Source organism: Amborella trichopoda, chromosome 13 (assembly GCF_054954075.1).
Source record: "Amborella trichopoda isolate Santa Cruz 75 chromosome 13, AtrichopodaSantaCruz75HAP2 v2.0, whole genome shotgun sequence".
In the NCBI taxonomy this organism is placed as follows: domain Eukaryota; kingdom Viridiplantae; phylum Streptophyta; class Magnoliopsida; order Amborellales; family Amborellaceae; genus Amborella; species Amborella trichopoda.
Genome location: NC_142348.1, coordinates 43,973,894 through 43,996,508, shown reverse-complemented (window position 1 = coordinate 43,996,508; position 22,615 = coordinate 43,973,894). Strand labels below are relative to the sequence as shown.

Genomic DNA, 22,615 nt, shown 5'->3' with positions numbered 1-22,615 from the left:
ACCTAACCATGTTGCTATTGGCAATAACATTACATTCACGCTCCTGTTCTTCAAATTGTGATAAGGTGTCAGCAATTCTTTGTGTTGTTTCTTCATGTTGCACAATGTGTCCTAGGTGAATTCCAAATCCACATTGCAAAGTGATAGGAAGAGGCAAACCTGTCAAGAAACTTCTTTTTTGGAGGAAGTTAAAAGTGGTTGTTCTGATTGTGATACAGATGCTTTTTATTAGGATTTAAGAATCCTATGAGATGAATCTCACCAAGATCCTGTACTTAACTGGCTAGAAACAAAATAGGCAAATACAAATCATAATAGAAGCACGACAAGTAAAGCATAAGACACATACCACAAGAACACAAAGATTCATGCCCCTTACCCTAAAAGGCTACATCGACAGGCATTGCAAACTTAAATCAATTGTACTAATAAGAGTTGTCACAAAGTTCCAGACAAAGTTTTAGACACATAATTACCCTTCTCAAAACTCAATCGAGCAACCCTTTTAGACCTACCGACATCACCCGTCGATCTCTCATCGCTATTCCACGCTAAACTACTGTCGAGAAAAGAAACCATGTGAGCAACAAAGACTTACCTCTTTAAAAAGATAAATCATCCAAAATCTTCATGGGAACTGTTTCTCTACGAGAAACCAACCTCTCTATTTATAGGAGGTACTATTACAACATTTGTCTTCATGGAAAGCTCACTTCTCTCTAAGATGACGGGAGGTCTTACCTCTCACATATAAGAGGCCCTGCATTTTTATTTATTTTTGATAATAAGAGGCCCCTGCATCTTTCTTTAAGATGCTGCATTACCCATATGGTGACCCAAATAGGGCGCACATATTTTTTCCTCTTTCATTCCTTACATATAAAGTTATAATTCCCATATTAAATAGGAACCCCATAGATATTATATATATCTTAACTTAAGATATAACCCATCCCACAAGATTATGGGTGCTTTCCGTACTTCACTCTTGTTGCCAAAGATCTGCAGGATTAAGCGGCGGATTAAGGTCATAACCTGAACCTGAAGAATGGTAGTTTTGAGTATGCATCCAAAACTATTTTCATATAGTGGGCCACACAACTAAAGCTGTTGTACTTATTCGTTTCGCTCGATCCTCTAGTTCATGGATCATTGACTCTTTATTTTATGAAATAATTGAGGTTTCAGGACACGCTTCATCTTCTGTAAACCTAATCTATTCCAAACACTTGGTGAACAATCTGAGGACACCTCTTTCAGTTATTAACACTTAAGAAGGTTCAGACCATCTGTGTGGCCTTTTGTTGAATAAATAACTTCTTTCTTTGAAGTCATTTTTATCTGAAAGAGCCAAAATCTATAGTAAACAAGTCATTACTTCTGATACAGGTATTGCAATTTCTTATTTTTATTTATTTTATCCGAGTTATACATTCATCTCGGGAAAACTCGGCCCCCCCCTTTTTACTGAGTCACGGCACACTGCTTCAATCAATTACGCAATACAGCTTGACCACTGGATTTTGGGGACCGAAAATGTAGCTCTGGATGTGAAAGGAATAAAATTAGGAAATCTCATTTGCGGCTGTTTTTAGTTGGTGAATATTGTTTTATGCAGAAACTGTTTGCATTGACTTTAGAAATGTTTAAATTGACTTGTAACCTATCCTGAATATCTCCACTCTCAGGCTGTACTATAACTGAAGGAATATCTCTCTCTCTAGAAACTGATTGCATGGACTTTAAATTGACTTGTAACCTATGCTGAATATTTCAACTCACATGCTCTACTACAACTGAAGGAATCCCTCTCTCTCTCTCTCTCTCTCTCTTTCTCTCTCATATAAAAGAATTTGTAACTTCTACCATAAAATTTTCTTTTGTCTGGTTTTTTAATAAATGTGTACAGTAACTAATTTTTCATTGGACTTGCTGCGTGTTTAGAGTCTCAACTCAGCCAAGGTGCTCTGCCCTTGGCCGAGCTGAGTGGCTCGGGCAAGTCTGAGTAGACTTGTAGGAGTCATGTACAAGGGCAGAAAAAGCTTAGAAAAAATTAAAAATATATAAAATATGATTTTTTTTTTAATGAAGGTGGTAAGAGTAGATAAAAGTAGAAGGAGCCTTAAAAAATATAAAAAAATTAGATCTAAAAGAAAATGTATATAGGAAGATTTTATAAAAGCAAAAGCATACAACAAAGACACCGTTGTACAAGGAGGTTACACTCATTCATATCCTTTAGATTTCAAATTGGGTGATTGTAGTAGTGCCATTGAATAGATTCAAAGTTCGAAAAACAATTTTTCGGACTTTATAACTCATCCTAAGCCACCTCCTTTATGCAAAAAGTAAAAGGTGTGGTTTCCATAAGGTTGCAATCTTAAACAATCCAATTGAGGTGCACCTCTAAATTTTATCATAAATGTAATTTTGATATAATTTTCTTTTAGGATGGCTTAATAATCTACTTTCATCTTTTATTCCAAAATTTAATTACAAAATTTTAAACTCTAAAAATGGTTCAAATCAAGTAGACCTATAAACACATAAAAATCTTAAAAATGGATGTTCAAGATAATGTGTTGCAAGATGGCACTATTTTGCAGACTCAAAATCTTTTTTTCTTTTCATATTCATACATTTCAATATCGAGATGAGCAGATGGAAGTCTTCCAACGTCCAATCAACCTTTTATGATGGATTTTTAAGGCGCATCTTTAATTCTACAGTTTAAGGTGGCAACTTTATATAAACTTAAATAGTCTCTGTGTACAGTCCCTTAAAAAAATTCCATAAAAGGATAAAATGTAAAAATAAGGATTATGGTAAAGACATTCACCAATCATCTCCAAGAACATCAATTCCTATAAAACAAATATTTTTATTTTTTTTTCTTCCAACGTGCCCCGTGTTGTACATACAAAACAACTTGGGGTTAGTTGACTCGGACAAGTTGCAGAACCTGCTCTTGACCCATTCTTTTAAGCCCTTCATGATCAGAGACATGTTGTTTATCAGAGAATTTGGCATCTACCTTTGTTTTCTCCGGAGAAACATGGTGGTAAAATATATATTTAATAATAATTACTTTTGCCGGAGATATTCATTTTGAGAATGATTTATGGCTTGGAGGCTATTTCTTTTGATCAGCACTGAGAATTTTTGTTTTTGTAGATGCAACTGATCAGGATATTTTACTTCATTTCATTGGATTTAGCTACGTATTTTCATCCTAATTGCACACGCATTTCTTGTTCGACTCCTTTTTTAGTTTGTCCAGACCGGTGTTTGAAAACTAAAATTCGGCGAGTTGACTCGTTGAGTTGAACAACAAAAACACAGTTTAACGAGTGTTTCAAAACTCAACCCAATTCGGCGAGTTGAGCTGACTCGTACCGTTTAACCAAGCTGAAAACGACTTTTTAACAACAAATCCAAAATATCATTCGTCAACATCAACAATAAGTTCTGGTTGTTTTTCTCTTTTTTAGAGCACTTAATTGGGAAGAGAGATTATGTAACCTTATACTATTGAAGTAAGGTGCATTGAATCCTGTAAAAGAGAATGTTTTCATATTGGCTAACCTTCATATTGATCATCTCGATATCGAAATGTGTGAATATAAAGAAAAAAATAAATTTTAAATTTTTAAAATAATATATCTTGTAAAGAGTTGTTTGAACGGTCTATTTCAAGATTTTCAAATATTTATAGATTTGTTTGATCATTACCATTGTTGAAATTTTAAGTTTTATAACAAGGGATAAAGATCGATTTTTAGGCCTTCATAAAGTTTCTGACAACTTCAAACAAAAATTGAAGGTCAGTGTCTTACTTCTATAGTATTTTATGATGAATCCATTTTTTTCCTCTCTTTTTTTTTAAAAGAATTCATGCTTAATAAATATCATAGTTGTTCACTATCAGGGAATGAGCATCCTGTTTATGTTTATATATAGGAAAAGCTACTCCTCTACTATTTAGAAATAGGCATGGGCGATGGATGTTAGGTACATTATGAAAAAAAAAGGAGGTAGAAATACCCAATAAAATCATTACTCCTACCGGGGTATTACTGGCTCAAAGGTCACAGTGCAAGGACCATTAGAGCCAAAGCTTCACAGTCCAACAAATCTCACAAAATATAAAAAATATGAGCAGGTAGTGATATTGCAAGACACCTAAAGGAGCACACCTACGCAGGTTTGAATCCCAAGTCATTAGAGTTAGAGATAGGAATATTCTTTGGCATCTTTGAAGTTTCTAGCTTCTTGGGTTTATCCATGAGTTACGGAGCTTTGAATTTGTCCTGAAGTCATCACAAAGCACAAAAATAATTATCTTGTTTTTACTGTTACAAAAAGAACGATATTATTTGTCAAAAGAACAGTCCAATGAGGAATCATCCAATGAGGAATCTTTAAACATTTGAGCATGTGGAGTTGTGGACATTCACTATACTCAAATCCTTATTCGGAAAGCACTTTAGGTGATGGAAGTCTCCATGAGGGCTCTAAATCAAATTCTTGGGTGAAACTAAAAAAATGATACAAATCTTGTGGATTTAGATAATTTGTCATTTTTAAGGCTAAATTTAACTGTCTATTTTTAGAACGAAATGGACAATCTAGATAATTTGTCAATATGCATCATTTTTAGAGCTCGAAATCCTTTTTTTTTTTTTTTTTTCGCAACCATAATGTTCAAGCCAACATAATTGATGTAAAGGCTTTCTAATGTTTGAATTACATTTTTTTTGAGGTATGAGGTGAGACTTTATAGAGTTGCAGCCCTATCAAACCATTTTTTCTTAAATGATTAAGCGGTAACAACTGACCACATGATATCCATTTTACATCCCCCATTCCCCCGTCTTTCTTCCCCTTTTTATCTAAACTTGAGCCTATCAACTACATGGTGCTCTCTATCTCAGCAACCCTCTCTCTCTCATAAAACTAAGTCTGTCAAACACCTACTTGAATATCAGATCGCTATCAAATCTCATGTCTTCAAAATGCGGCCCATTTTGCTCGAGAACCCAAAATTTGCACAAGAAGAACCCAAAATTTAGGTTGAGGGATTTGATCTTCATGGCACAAGGGCCCCTCCAAGTTGGAATTCTCGCTCGATGAGTTTCAGCATGGACATTATTTGGAGATCTAAGAGATAAGTTGCAGGAAAAGCAAGATTTTAAATCAACATAGAGATTGTTTGAAGAACTCAAAAAAGAACTACCCGATCCAAGCCATATGACAGATTTTGCGGTTTAAAATGTTTTTTTTTTTATGTCGGGGTTTGATTTGTAAAAGGGAAGAGATTAGTTGGTTTTTCATGAATTGGTTGCAAGGAACTCGGGATTCAACGAGATGTAATTCAATTTTTTTAATGGATTCGTTCTAAATTGCCAAATTTCTACCATTGCTTCTCTGAAATTTTTTATTAGTCTCTTTATTTGTCGTAAAAAGATTCAAATTCCCAGCTTACACCCATTATTTGTGTTTTCCTGAAGCATCAGAGTGCTTTGTAGATTCTGAACTTCTGGTTTTTAGGCTTATGTAGGAAGAGAGTGCGTTTGGGTTAGAGACAGAGGAGGGAAAGAGAGAGGGCGAGAGAGCGTGCTCTGGTTTATGAGAGAGAGAGAGAGTTTGGAAAAGCGGGGGTGGAAAGAGAGTTTTAGGCAAAAGGAGGTAACTCGGGCTTCCAGTCCTCAATTTCCCTATCTTGAGATTGGTGCCATTTACGCTGTCCAATAACAAGGATGGTGCAGATTGTAGGGCCAGCACTACAGTAACTGCGGTCACTGCAGGAGACCGATCCTTCTATAAAGATAATAAAGTACACAGGCATAGATTAAAGCCGTAAACCCGTCCTTGTCCCTTCCAAACCAGTAGATTATATAACAAACTCATATACCAGATACTAAATAGCTATTACAATGTCCCACAAACAAAAGTGCATGCCAATGCCTGAACGATCATATCATATATGAAAACCGAGCCTGATGAAAACAGATGTCCAAACCATAGATGAAAACCGAGCCCGATGAAAACCAAAAAGGATGAAAACACAATGTGGATTAGTATGAACTAGAGATTCTGAGTAGTTTCTAGAGTTACCAAAGTGAAAAACATAGAACACGAACAGTTTTCAACAATTCAAATATTAAATAAACTTGGTAACCATAGCATCCTTGAATCATTATTTACTAAGCAAAGGCAAACCACTTTGTAAAACAACAAATAGCAATTTTATATATGAAAATTGGTCAATAATACCATTTTATACTGATAGGATCCTAATGCAAACATGCTTAATAGATCCTTGTTTTTTTTTTTATACGTCACATGTTAAATAGGCGCAGCATCTGAACCAAACGAGCCACCAACTCTAACAATACCACTTAAATTCCAAAAAACATATTCCAAAACATAACCACACACGAGACTTAATTAACTAAGTTCGAAAGAAATTGAGATCTGATTTATTTCCATAAAAACTGAACTTTCCATCTAGAGTTAGATTCAATAGAACCTCTTCTATCTATACGATCACATAACTACCATGCAATCTAATATCCATCCAAGCTATTCATTCTAAAACCAAGTTCCAAACATTGAAGGCTAAATGCCCTTCCATCAATAGAGGCAATGTGAGAATTGTTATATATGAAGAAGAGGTCCATCCACACCGGGGGCAATATTTCAAGACTAACTCTAAGGACATAGTAAAAGACGGGAGAAAGAGATAGGAGAAAGAGATGCACATCCCTTCACTAACTTAATGAAGACCTACAAAAAAAGCTACGGAAAGTCACTCACTTCCTCTTCTTAGTAGGCGGCTCTGGTATCTCCTCGTCCTCCTCTTCATCCTCCTCGTCATCCTCATCGTCTTCATCACCATCCTCATCGTCATCATCGTCATCGTCATCTTCATCATCATCATCACTCCCACCATCGCCATTTGCCTCGACATCATCTTCTGCATCATCGCCTTCGTTTTCATTCCCTTCTTCACCAGACAAGTCATCCTCATTACCACCATCATCATCATGATCATCATCTTCATCCTCATCTTCATCATCATCATCTGTCTCACCATCATCTTTATTCTCGTCTGGGACTTCAGTCCTGTTCTTGCCGTTAGATTCTGCACCACCAGCACATTGTCTACCCTGCAATATAATCCCTGAATTAGTTGTTTTTAGTTCCAAACATCCACAAATTAAAAAGATTCTATAAGAAAAATGCTTGCCTTTTTTATTACTGGCACGTCCAATGCATCATCAAGCCTGCAAACAATTGAACCTCACCTCAGAAAACCCAATTATAGATCCCCAAAAAAAAAAAAAAAAAAAAAAACAAGGCATTAAACAAATGTTCTCCTTTCATTTACAGAGAAAGTTGATAGACAGTGGTTAAGTTAAGTATTATACCCTTGGATTCTATCAGCCTCGAGTTGCAAGATGCTACTATTGGCAGACTGAGAAGTCATCTGAGACAGTTCCACCACACAAATGAGCACTAGGAACATAACATAAATTGACGAAGGAGAGATCATAAACACAGGGTTAGGAATTAGAAAGAACAGATTTTTGTTGTCACCCATGGTTGGACATTTTCTCAATCAGTTTCGTCCTTGAATCTAGAAATGAAAATATCCAACACAAAACGCAAGAAGAAAGTTGAAATGCACATAGTATCAAATATATTATAACTAAATCAAAAGGCCAGGCAGATAACCAACAGACGGCTTCCCAGATCCTCATAGTAACCATAAGAAACAACCCTTTCACCAAGAATTCAATTGGGCCTAAAACAACAAAATTCCACTTCACCACAAAATTCACATCTATGTAAAATGCCCATCTTAAGGTGTACAGCTTATCTAAGCTCGAAGCAAAACCTACCATCAAGAAGCTTCCACTCATTTAGCCATTAGGGGGGCGAAAAAAGTAAAAAGAAAGACTTCCATTTACCTAGCCAACAACAACAACAACAACAACAACAATAATAATAATAATAATAGTAAACTCTCCTAGTCAACATCATAGAGCTATCTATACATACTGTCATCTCGAATGATAACAGACTAACTATTCAAAGCCATAAATAGAAAAAGCCAAGATTCAAAACCTAAAAGAAACAAGCAGAGGGGGAACAAATACTGACTTCATATGCAGTCAGCACAAAATAAAGAAATATTCAAACTTGCATAAGCTTACTACAATTTCACAAACAAAACGTAACCTAATTGGTAAACAATAATTGGAATCTAAAAACATATCCCAAAACCTTAACATCTGTCATCAAAACCCCAACTTTTCCTAAAACTCAATTGTAAGTGCAACCCCGTAAGCCTCAGACAATTTTTTTTTTAAAAAAAAGAACTTGAGAGCATCTAACGCAAAAAAAAAAAAAAAAAAAAAAAAAAGAAAAAGAAAAAGAAAGACTCAATTATCAACAACAGGTTCAAACCCCTAAACAAGAAAAATCTCACACAACAGAAAACTTGCAACTGTGAGTTGAGACTAAATCACACGAGACTGAATCACAATAGTAGCTACTTATCACTTTGTCATCCTGATAGAAGGAAATATGATAAAGACAGAAAAACAAATGATAACCTATAGCTTAAGAGGCTAAAGAATTTGGTTTATTGCGAAGCTAACTTTACAGTTTCATCTTGAAATGATCACCATAAAATAGCTCTTGATAACCTAGCTTCAAAAACCTTCTTAAGTAACTATAAAGCTAGATTTAAGAACCCCAACAGACCAAACAAAAAGGGATTGGATAGCATAAGACCATTCACTTTTGGTACAAGGAAATCACAATCACTCTTGACCATTGGATGTGAAATCCAACAAATTGAAGTGTCCTAACATTAAGAAATTTTGCTTTGATGTGTGTGCCCAGTCAATGACACATTCCCAACTACCCGATTTCACATCTACCAGCCAAAAATAATTGCGACCTTCTTGTACCAAGAGTAAATAATCTCATTGTATACATCTCCAAACAAAAATCTCATCTTTAACACCCCCATATAACACATCAGTAATATGGCTAGACAAAACAAAAGTCTCATCTTTAACACCCCATATAACACATCAGTGATATGGCTAGACAAAACAAAAATCTCATCTGTAACACCCCATAAAAGTAAAACACGTCAGTGTCATGGCTAGACAAAACAGACTGATTGAAATAATGTTAGATAGTACAGTTTACAATCTAAAAGAAATCAAGCATCTGTACTAGCTTATTCACTCCCCATCCCCCCATTTTTTTGGGGGGTAGATCAGTGGGGATTGGCCCTACCCATTTTAGGAATAGTCAATGGTTTCGAATGCGTTGGTAGGAACGGAAGCCAAGACCATTAGCTGAGGCTCATGTGGTGCTACCACCGCAGCCCCAACCCCATTCCCAAAATTGTATGGACTAATGGTCCTCCAAAGTCAAAGGTCCTACCTAAAAACCCTAAGAACTAGCATATTTCCAGGGTTCAATAAATATACAGAATAGAATATCAAATCAAGAAGGAAAATACAGGGAAAGAAACAGAACAAATAAAATTCCTAACTCTTTTTGTAACATAGCAAACAGAAGAAAATTCTGCACAAGGAAAACCCTAGTTTCAAAATCCTAAGAACTAAACAGAGTTCCAGACTTCAATAAAGCAGTAGATTTATATACAAAAATGAAAATGAATGGAAGACTTAAAACTCCCCATGTCTGAAACAAAAGGGAGACCCAGGCTTCATAACCCTACTAAGAAGAGTAATCGCCTGGCATATAACCTGTTCAGAGCATGAATATAGTAACACAGAGCAGACATGTTCCAAATCTTACCTTTAAAGACATGATATTGGAAAAAAATGTCCTTTTGACTCGAAATATCAAACAAAAATCCAGCCGAAGCAAACTTAAACTACCAATAAATACAATAGAGAAGGCAGGGAGGAAGATGAAAAAGTCCAGGTTGAAGAGGAAAACCCAAGAATAAATAAGAAACATAACACCAGAAAATATAGTTCCACGCCTTAACAGAATGAAAAGCAAAAATGTAGAGCTTCGAAAAACCCACAGAAGTTCAGCATCTACAAAGTAGCACAATCAAACAGTAAGTCATAAACAAATTTTAATGCATAAAGCCATAAACAAATATCTACCGCCATAATCACAGAGTGGAACTAAGCAACGGCTCAAAAAAATCGGAAAAATAAAACCCTGGCTCTCACAAGAGAATATAAAAAGAAACCCATGTAATCTCAACAAAGCTCAGAGCTTTCATAAAGGAACACCATTAACACCAAAATAGAAGATCCAGAAAGAAAGAACAAATACTGTAAGCGTACCATCCCTATAAGATAGGGAAGAGACTTCGCAGAAGCCAGAGCAGTCTCCACAGCAATTACTTGCATCATAGAACAGAGAATGTCACGGTTGCAGCTATTGCAGTACACTTCCATGGCCATTGCTTTTTCTCACAAAATCCCAACTGTAGAGTATCTAGCTACCACAACCAAAATCCTCCGGTTCTCAGACCAAACGCTCAAAACCTGGTTTCCGTGCAACAAAAACCCTAAAAAACCTAGAATCAGTAAACCAGCGCCGAACTCAAATCCACCACACAAAAACCAAACCTTAAACAGAAATCCACAGTATAAACAGAGAGAAAAAAAAAAAAAACAGTCATGAAACTCAAAAGGCACAGTACAGGGCTTTACCAGAAACTAAGGTTAGAGAGCAGCTCAAAGGGCGAAAAGACCGTCGAAAACCGCAGAATTGGAGCCTGAACTACGCCTCAGAGCTTCCATGGCAGGCGAGGAAAGGAATAAAGCAAGAGAGTAAAGAGATAGAGGGAAAAGGAGCAAGAGTTAAGGCGGAAGAGGGGTTAGGGTTAGGGTTTGGGGGGGTTTGGTCTTTCTCGATATTACGGCCCGTAAAACCCTAGAAAGCGGAAGACAGAATTAACCAGGGGGCAAAAGGCGTGGGTGTGGCGCACCGGTGATTCGGGTTAGGGTTTGCTGGAGACTTGGTTAGCCGGTTCATTTTACCACCTTCTAGGGTTTGCGTAACACAAGATCGTGAAAATGACACTATGTTTTCAGTAAATATCGTCAATGTCTCTCGTCCAATGGAATGATAAGATTGTGTTTATCATTAATCAAAGATTACGGGTTTTTTGTTTAGGAAAGAGCAGAGTAAAATTCGAGTGTTTTTTTTAAGCCATGAATTGAGAATCACGCTTAGGGAGCATATTAGATTAATGAAAAAAATACTTCAATTATCAACAAATCTTGCAGAATTTTTAAGAGAGTTAACAAAAAAAATGTACTTGGATCGACCATCAAAATTTTTTTTTTTTTTTGGTATTTGACCGATAGGAATTGAACTTGAGATATTAGTAATGGCATTTTTCATAATTAGGAGGGATAGGATAGATATTTTTTATCGGTATTTATAAATGGTTAAAAAGCAATTGATCAATATGAGTGTTGTCGGATAATGTCATCATCTATTAAAAGTAATAAATGTTTTTTTTTCTATCATGAATTTTAATTTTACATCTGTTTAATTACCTAAAATGCCCTTAGGCAAAAATATTACTTCATATTAAGTGTCCAAAGATATTGAGTATATTAAATAAATATTAATATGTATGAATATTCTAACATAATCCATACTAATAATATGCACGTATATTGCACGTGATATTTGATATTAATCACTGAAACATATTTTTAATAAAATATGGTATTAGATATTATTGAATTTAGCCTCATAATTCAATACTTTTATTAAATAATTAGGATTTCTTTAAAATTATCAAAGAAATAAATAATTCAGATATACTATTTGTGATAAAATAAGATTACAGAGAGACTAAAAAATTTTAAATAAAGAAATTTATTTTTCAAAATTAATATTTTATCAAATAATTATAAACTTGATACAATATTTTGTGTTACTTTTTATTTCTATTAATGAAAATCCAGGTAGGGGGGCTTCTCCCCCACTGACTTACCCAAAAAAAATTTGATACAATATTTTGAAAATATTTAATTAATTCATATCCATTTGGCATAAATTAAAAAGAGATTAAATAATTCAAATTGCATTAATAAAAGTGATAGAAAATTTAAGTTATATAAATAACAGTGAGAGAAAATTTAATATAGGGTTTTCGAATGCGAATATCAAATATAATATTTATTTAAAACATAATGTCTTGCTAATACCTATATCCAATATATTAGGCTATTAAGGCACACTTCAAAAGCATTAGCCTTGTTATAAAAAAAAAAAATGATATGACCTATGTACATTGCCCAATATCGAATTTCAAAAAGAAAATTTTTAAATCTTTATACTTATGGTATTAGTGATCTTAATCATTTATGTTGCGAAATATAATTCATATTAAATATTAAATAGAATAATTTATTTGTCAATTCTTCCATATATAATATTATTTTGCCTATTAAATAATTCTTATTATTGCTTAATGATATGTTTTATTTATGTAATCAAATATAATTCTTATTCAATATTATAATACAGGTCTTTAAGAAAAGGTCAATTTAAAAAATTTTAAAATAAAAGAAATAAGAAAAATAAAAATAGTATTATGGTGTGCGCAGCTTTTTTTTCAATTTCATTGTGGATGTCAGAAGTTGCAAAAAAAAAAAAAAAAAATGTAATATGTAATATATAACTGATAATATAAAAAAAAAAATTATATGATATTCCATATATTACCCAAAATTTAGTTTTCATATTAGATCCATGAATCATGTCGATGGAATCAATATTCAAAAATTAAAATCCTAATCTCAAAGTCAAACATGCAAATGTTATCTGAAATAATGCAAATATTTAATATATAGTACTACCTCAATAATAAGTATTTTTAAAATTACCTAAAATTATAGTTTATTCGACTAGTTTGAAAAATTCATAATGAAGGCAAAATGCACATTTACGGAAAAAATTTACGAAAGCATCTTTATTGTTTGAATTAATGCAAATGTTATCCGTGTTAATGCTGATATTTAATGTATTGTACTAACTCAATAATATAATTGTTTTAAAGGTAAAGATTAGATAGAGCCGACGCTCTAAACAATCAAATTAGAGCCTACCTCAAAAAATTCACTAGAAGAGGTTGTTTTGATGCCCCAATATCCTCAAATTGAACATCTCGATATCAAGATGCATGGACATAAGAAAATAAATAAATTTCAAGTTTTGAAAATAGTGTATTTTGTAATACATTTTTTAACCATCAATTTTCAATATTTTCAAGTTTTTATAGATATGTCGATCTGCACTATTTTTGAAGCTTTAAACTTTATAGATAAAGATGAAATCTATTTTAAGGCTATAACAAAGATTTCCAATATTAAAGCCACATTTCTCGACACTATTTGAAGGTAGGCTCTAATTTGATTGTTTAGAGCCTAGGCTCTATACAAACCACACCATTTTTTAATTATCTAATGAATAGTCATACAATAATATTCTTTATTTGTCGGAATTCGATTCAATTATTTCATAAAAAGATGTGTCTTTACATCCAATAAAATGATAACCAAAATGATATTTTGTAGAGCTCCAATCAAGAAATGCAATTAGGATTTCATTACATCGGAGATTTATTTACAAAATGAGACACATCAAAAGAAATGACTGAGAATAGATAAAAAATTCAGCAATATTGAATATTAACCAAATCATATCAAACACCTTGATCTACATAGCTTCAATCAACAAATCATGTTAGGACTTATGTAGATCACTAAAAAACAAATAAAAATAACTCAACTTCACATAATAATCCTAAAAAAAAAAGAAATCAACTCCACATTGAAACTAAGGAGAATACGATATAAAGGACCGAAATGTAGGCAAAAGCAATAAAAAAATGCATAAAAAAGTAGAGAAAATAAAATATTACTTATCTTGAAAGCCTAAAATTATGTTTTCACAGTAGATCCGTTGAGAACATCTCGAAGTACTTGATATGCAAAGCCTCGATAAACGAATCATGCTAGAGCTTCTATAGATCACTTAAAGATCTACAAAAACAAACAAAAATAAAAATCAATTCCACATAGGAACTAATGAGAACATGAAGGAAATGATCGAAAATGTAAGAAAAAAACAATAAAGAAATGCATAGAAATGCAACAATCATAAATACACAATTAAATATTTATATTAAATTGAACACCACTTCATCAAAAAATCATAAACCATAAATACACATTCTATAGCAAGTATGAAATTCCCTAAGAATTGATTAGGTAATGCTTTATAAAATTGATTAGCAAATGTAAAATTTCCTAAGTATTGATTAACAAATATGAAATTCCTTAAGAAAAAGACAAAAGAGACTATTACTTGCCTTAATGAAGTCAGTGTGATTTGCATCTGCATGCCTTTGATTTGGTTTATGCTTGATATATTTAAAGAAAGAGACAGATTTAATTATAGGGAAGAGATTTTAGGAAAGAATAGAGGGAGAGAGAAATATACACAACCAAAGGGAACGGTGACTTTGGGGTATGCCAAGTCTGAAACCAAGTGGATTTATTTTCTGTGTCATCTCTATACCATATAATTTTTTATTTTCTTTTTTTTATTATATATATATATATATATATATAAATTTTATTTGATTTTCTTTATTTCAGTATTCAGTTAAGGTAAGACTTCTTTTTGTAAGGCTTGATCTGTCAAATTCAAACTACAAGGGGATTTTTTTTTCTTTTAAACAATCGTTATATGACAAGTGGGCCTTTTTATCGGATAACTGCGCCCCTTAGCTTGAGGTTTGAACTTTTTCATCATGGCACCTCCATGGACTTCCGCTTTATTAATGAATGAATTAGCTTCATTCAAACCTATATTGTGACTAGCATTCGCCGCTGCAGAGTAAACCAATTTGAAAAAGAGAGAGAGAGGGTATTGGAGAGATATTTAAAGAAATTTAATTTTTAGGAAAGAGGGGCTATATGTATTATATTTTTCATGCAAATAGGAGAGAAAATAAACGTAAGGGGAGATAGGGCAAGAATGAGTTACCTATATTTATGTTATTCATGCATGTAGGAGAGAGGAGAAATGTGGGAGGAAATAGGGAAAGAGAGTAAATTATATTAATTGCATGTTTCATAGTGAGAGAAAAAAAGGTGGGAGAGGAAGAGAAACGTGGGACGTAAATATATGCATAGGTATGAGAGAGAGAGAAGAGAGAGAAGAGAGAGTTATGAGACGTAAATATATGTATAGGCATGAGAGAGATAAGAGAGAGAAGAGATAGTTATTAATATAGTGGGACACTTGGCGCAAGAATAGGAAGAAAAAGAGGGGTTACATGTATTTATATTTTTCATGTAAATAGGAGGGAGAAGAAACGTAACGGGAGATAGGGAAAGGAGTTACCTATATTTATGTTATTTATGTATGTAGGAAGGAGAAGAAATAGGAGATAGGGAAAGAGAGTAAATTATATTAATTGTATATTTTGGGAGATTAAAATGTGGGAGAGAAATAGAAACGTGTGAGGTAAATAGATGCATGGGCATGAGAGAGAGATGTAGGGAAGAGAGAGAAGAGTGACTTGTTAATATAGTGGGACACTTGGTGCAAGAATAGGGAGGGTGTTGCTCTCGCTTAATATATAACAGATAAATATATTCTTTTTGAATGGTTTTGATTTTTGATACATGTAAAATCCAAACAATAAGTTAGATGTATCATCAACCTTCAATTGTCAACAAACAATAGTTGAGATGAGTACTTTCTGTCTTTGAATCAACCAAAGATATAATTGTTATCAACTCATAAATAAATATGATACACTACATGGTACACATATCATGGTACCTTATCAAATAGTCAAGGGGCAATTTTGTGTGGACAATGCAAACATAACTGTCATAAACATTGATTTGTTGGATAGAATTCTGTTCTACAATGTGACTCTCGACCATCCATACATTAATTATTAAAGAGATTTTATACTAAGAGGCCATTTATCTTTGGAATAAAGATGTCACAACTAATTTTAACCATCAAATATGAAATGAGATAGCTTAGAGTTTGTCACAACTTTTGAGACTTTTTTTTTTTTTTTTTAATTTTAAGCCTGATCAATGGTATTCTGAACCTTCCAATTTCAATTCTAACTACCAAAACTCATTGTTACCTCCTAATACTAAAGGTAAATGATCTTATTGTACACATTTCCATTATCAAATTGCATGTTTAAAGTTCGAAGATTTTTCTTTTTTTTTTTAATTGATCAATCCAAGCATCTTGGCAAAGTTTATGGTCTTAAAAAGTCCTTCTAACATGGTTGTCAGGGTTTTCATATTTGTCAGTGTTGCAACAATGAATAGACTGGTCCATGAGTAGTTTTTCCATAATTAGATATAGAGAATTAATATAGAAGAGTTTTAAGTAAGACGTATACAATGATAATTATAATTTACAAACAGTAAACTACATGTAATATTTATTGTTCATTTTTTATAATAGATGATTGAAACAAAGTGTTATTGTGTTAAAAATGTCAATGATATATTGAATAGAGGAGCACTTCACACCATCTCCCTTGTTCAACAAGAAGTGAACAATGAACTGCTTATGTGATTTGCAATTCACTGTTTGTAAATTAAAATACACCACGACATCTTTTTCTTTTTTTTATATGTTTAATATGAGCACATTGTCAAAAAGGTTGTTAGATGGGATGTTATTGTTACTAATAAAGAATATGGAAAATATATAATGAGATTATTTACCTTTCGTATAAGGTGGTCACAATTAACCTTGATCGTTGGATATGAAATTGAGGTGGCTGCATTTATTTCATTGACTAAATTAAAAGTCCAAAATAATTTGTCTCGAACTTTGTGACACACCCAAGCTATCAGATTTCACATCATATGGTTGTAAGTAATTGTGACATCCTTGTACTAAAGGTAAATGGTCTCATTGTATACAATGGATTTTATATACAATGTATATGTGAATCTCCATAAGGAAAAAAAGATCATGGTAGCTGTCAAAGTGTAGATAATTAAGATGTATCATTTATCCGCTCTAAGTATGTCATTATATGTTGACAATTATGATGATGCATTTTTCGAAAGCTAGGTTGTGTCACTTCTTCACTCAAGGTTTGCCACTAATTTTGACAATTGCGATGGTGTTTTTTTTAGTACTTTTTTTAATTGTCTTTAATGAGCTTGCCCCATAAAATGTTATTCTTAAAAAGAACGAATAGGAAGGCAACAATGACAAGAAGAAATACAATACTTTGTCTTTATTTGGGAAAAAAGCGCAAGACTATAAAAGAATATTTTTGAAAAGGTTGCGTTTACTATATTTTTATTAGAGCAAATTATGCATTGCCTCCCTCAACCATATCGCCATTCATTGAACCGAATGGTTCTCGTACAAATACCTATTTTAATTAAAAGGATGCAAGCCTACATATGTGCAACCGCCATATACTTGTACCACTTTCCTCTTTTTTCCCTCTTTCTCGTCCCTCATGATACCATTTGTCCTCTCTCTCTCTCTTCTTTTCATCATCCCCCTCAATTCCTTTTCTCCACTCTTCCTTGCGAGGTCAACCTCTTTTAATTAGTAATTTGATGCCTCACTATCTTTTCCAATTTTAAAAACTTGATTTAGATTAAGGAAAATCGAGATAGAGTAACCTTCAGTAATCTCACATTTATATTTTTGCATATCTACATTTGTAGAACTAGGATTCATGATCAGCTCATCTCAGGATTTATATTTAGAACAAAGTATTTTGTTTATCTTAACTTTTTCACATCTAGTGTCATCAACTTGCTAATCAAGGCATTAAACTCATTCAATTGCCCTCTAATAAAGTACCATCACACATCCTGAGAGTATACAGTTGACAATGGAGAATATTTTTATTATGAAGAAAGTAATATAAGTATTTTTTAACTTATCCCCACAAATTCTTTGGCAATTTTTCTAATGAGATATTAAACAAAATAGATTCATACAAAGCAAAAAGAATATATGCCATGAAATTGATCTTTCTCTTAAGCTTCCTCTTCATTTATCTTTTTTAGGCGATTTTCTTTGTTGTTTTAAAGTCAATCTATAATTATCTTTCATTGACATCACATGCATCTTCAACTTCCACGTTGAACTACTGAACTTTGAGATTTCATATTTGATTGAACTTCCCTGAACCATCTTCTAATATATATGATCTACCTTAAACATCTTACCCAGCAAGGATCTCAAACCCTAAGGCTTTAATACTACTTGTAGAGGATAAAAAATAAGGATTCAATAAAAATAAACAGGAAAAGAAAAATGGCGTACAAAATTAAAAGATCAAATAAAAAATTTACTTACTTCAACAATTTCCTATCTCCACATGCATCAAATTTTAATTATACTGATAAAAAAATACCATCCGAGCATGAAAGATATAAAAGTTTCCAACTTCTCACTAATATGGAGACAAGGTTCTTTTCTCTCTAGAGTATTCACTCAAAGGCTACATCTCTCCTTTTTTTCTTTCTTTTTTATACCCCAACATGGATTTTTTGTCTCTATAACTAACTTTATAGAGAAAAAATAAGAAACCTAAAAAGTAACACACATGAGCCATCTTCCTAATCATTTTCCTAATTTTAATTGGTTCTTATTAGTTAAAATATGTAGCAACAAAAGTGACACACTTTCGTAATCATAGGAACTCATCTCTCCAACAAAAATAGTATGCCTCATATTTTTAGGAAATAATGTTTCACCATATTAATATGTATATATATAATGGGTTAATCTCAACCTGTATTGTTTTTCCACTTCCTAGTCAAATTGCCTCCATTACATTCCTCAATCCTACCTTGATACATCCAAATTGTGATACATTCTAATATAAGGGTGAACCAACAGGAGAGCAGCATTATCATCATTATATTATCTGTGCATGGATACTATTGACAAAGTTTAAGATATGATCAATGTTAAAAATAAGGCTCGGATTTAGGACTCGGCAGGGTCCTAAGTTTGAGGTATCAGTACATACTCGGTTGAGTTTGTCTGTTAGAGACTCACCTAAGTTTGCACTTATTAGAATACCAAATGGTAGGAACTAGCTGAGTTTTGGTTAGTTCCTACTCGAATTCAACACCTTGCATATTCCGAGTGTGGAAATTATAGAAACCTGCACTTAGTTTTTACTACAATATTTTCTTTCTTTTTATGTGTACACATATTAAGAAGATGACTTATTGCATATATTATTTTCTTTAGTAGTACACAACTTTGTAACCCTATAAATCGAAGCTCTTGTTCATATCTTTTAATAAGCTCTGAAATACATATTCCAACGGGGGTTAATGCTCAAATATACAGAAATACAGTTTCTCACACCGAGTAACCCAAGCAAGTTCAAGTGGACCAGCCCAAGCTAGGATAGAGTAAGAATGTGATTACACATAATAAAACTTCTCATTAAAATAGATAATGTTTTATCTTTAGAATAGAATTTGAATTAAGCTATAAAAAACCTAGTTAGGAGTATTATTAAGATTTTAAATTTTAGGGATGCAATTTATTCATCCTAGTACCTACTTAAGATAAAAGAAGTAAAAAAGGTTCACTGCACACTATTGATCTACCAGCAAAATTCACCATTTGGGATTGAAAAAGAGGCTATCCAATTTTTGGACAGTCAGATCTAGGAGGCACTTAGGAACTTCTCTTTTTTTTTTTTAACAGTGCTCATTTGATGATTCTATTGTGGATTCTAAAATTTTATATTAAAAAATAAATACCTTTTTCGATTTCTCGTAGGTTGTCTTTTAACTTATATAATATTAAATGTAAGTACTTGATGGCATAAATTATGTGTATTGATTTTGTGATCTCACCTTTCATGAAAAGTACAAAAACCAAATATTTTACCATATTTATAGTAAAATTTATTATCATTTGTAAATTAATTTATAATTTAATCGATTAGATTGTAAACATGAGATTTGGCTAATTATATGATACATTCCTATCAAAATATTTAAAATTTTAATCATTCAAATTTTTATCACAATTCCTACTTTTTTTGTTGAGATTGTGACAACCCAAACCCTATACAGTAGACTTTTTCAAAAGAAAAATATCAAAATAATGGAAAATCTAACAAATTTATTAATCAATAATATATTACAAAATCCTATAATCTTTAAAGGTCGATGTAATCTAACAATCACCAATATCCATCAAAAGCAATAATCAATAATCCAAAGAAAAAATTCAACATAACACAAAATAAGTGATTACAATGAGAAAATAAGTAATCCTAGATATAATAATTATTGAAAAACCAATATAACCAAAATAATAGAAAATTTATCAAGAATAACAAGAAAAAATAACCAAAAAGCAACTATAGATTTCTTTGCAACATAAACTCAATAAATTTTACTATAAATTTAGTGTAGTGTAGATATGTAGATCGATATATAATAAGTTGATTTTACATATTACAACATTGGGGTTTTACATATTTATACAATTTATAGTAAATCGAATTTATTGTAAATTTGATTTTTCTAATACAATGAATCTAGTTACAGTAATAGATAATAGACCAATTTTCCTATAAATAGATTTTTATAGATCATACTAAACTGCTTTACGATAATAGAATTACACAATCAATCAATTTACAAAGTAATTGATTTATACAAGTTATAAAACCGTAATGAAGTCAACCTAATTTATAAATTTTCCCAAGGTTTTGAACTCGGCTCAAACTTAGGACTCAAGGCTTGCCCGAGTCGAGTAATTTTATTAAGTCCGATTAGTGTACAAGCCAAAAAAGAAGCTAATTTATTTTAAAAAATTCAAATAATTTATTAAAAAATAAAATAATAAAAATGAATTAAGCTATAAACAACATTCAGATTCCAAATAAGATGGAGAAAATCTGTAAAAGATAGATTTAGAAAAAAAAATTGATTTGTAGCACAAATATTTCTGGAAATCTTTTTTAAAAAAGAAAATACGAAAACAGGGCTTATGACAAGAAAACCTCACAAATCATTATAAAAACATCAAAATTATATATAAAATATACCTTAAATTTAAAAATATATAATCTTTTGATTTATTTTTTATTTTTTTTAAGATTCAGTAAGTTTTACCCAAGTGTTGAGCTTGATAAGGGAGTGTCGATTTTGAGTAACTCGGTTGAGCATGAGTGAAATTTTCGAGTGTTAGAGATTTTACTCTTTAAAACTTAGTAAAATTTTTAGATTTTAAACTATGATCTAAAGATCTATTCTATAAACTTTTAGATTCCAAACTCAGTCAAATTATACAGAAAACAAACATCAGTAACATTAGTAAAATCTATAGGTTTCTACAAATTTTACCATGTAAATGTATGAAATTATTTATATGTGTCGGGTCGGAATTGCAAAAATCCAACTTAGATTTGGCTATCACTAATCTCAGCTGGCCCTAAACCAATGACTCATCATAAGTACTCCATGAAATGATTTACTATAGTGAATCAAAATATTTTTTTATATAATATTCGAGTGATTATCAATTATTTGATAGTTTTTCATGTGATTTTCATGCCCTTGTTTATTTGAGTTGCATTTTTGCCCATCAAACTCATTTCTATCTTTTAATCCATCTGTGTTTGTGTATGTATGAAAGTTAACAATTTTTCTCTCATTTCGAACTATTTCTCTTTAAAAAATTCTTGGTAACAATTATTTTTTATGGATCGACAATATCTATACCTTTCTTGTTTGGATTGAAGCTTAATTTTAGTGAAATCAAAAGTTCCAAGAATTGAGGTTTTTTTGAATTTTGAACTTTAAACTCTTTGATTTGCTCCTTTAATCTAATATATTTCTCTTTTTTTTTTTTGGCTTGTTTTTTTTTTGGGTGGGGGCTTGTGGTTGCAATAGAAATTCTTTATTTATATCAAGGTAACATTGAAATTTGCTATTTTGAGAAAAAAATAGATTGCCGAGATATTTGCCAGATATGTTCTTGAATCTCAATATTGTAATATTTGATTGGGAAATAGTGAAATAAACATGCGCTATATCTAGCAACATAACATGAGATAAAAAATTATCAACATACAAATAATCATATCATTAATACTATGTTAACATACAAATAATGATATCATTAATACTATGTTACAAATATATTGATATAATGTTATGTATTATAAATGATATTATTTACAAAATGAAAAATTTTATATAAAGTTGCGACATTAAAATGTAGAATTAAAGGTGCACCTCAAAAATCCATCATAAAATGTTGTTTTGATTTTGGAAAACCCTCGAATTGATCATCTCAATATCGAGACGTATAAATATGAAAGGAAAAAAAGATTTCGAATCCTCGAAATAGTGTATCTTGCAACACATTATCTGGACCGTCCATTTTCAAGATTTTCATATATTTATAGATATATATGATTTGAACTATTTAAAAAGTTTAAAATTTTATAATTAAAGATGAAAATAGATTCTCAAGCCATCTTAAGAATTTTTTATATCAA

At 31.9% G+C, this 22,615-nt stretch overlaps 1 protein-coding gene across 1 annotated transcript; it reads right to left on the bottom strand.

Moving 5' to 3' along the window:
• Positions 1 to 6,640: 6,640 nt before the first annotated feature.
• LOC18442554 (uncharacterized) lies at positions 6,641 to 10,955 on the bottom strand. Its single transcript, XM_006852769.4, has 5 exons — positions 10,731 to 10,955; positions 10,359 to 10,585; positions 7,434 to 7,492; positions 7,253 to 7,289; positions 6,641 to 7,172 (listed from the first exon to the last, which is right to left on the bottom strand). Exons 2-5 carry the CDS (start codon positions 10,476 to 10,478, stop codon positions 6,816 to 6,818), a joined length of 573 nt encoding a protein of 190 aa, XP_006852831.1. The 5' UTR covers positions 10,479 to 10,585; positions 10,731 to 10,955; the 3' UTR covers positions 6,641 to 6,815.
• Positions 10,956 to 22,615: the final 11,660 nt, after the last annotated feature.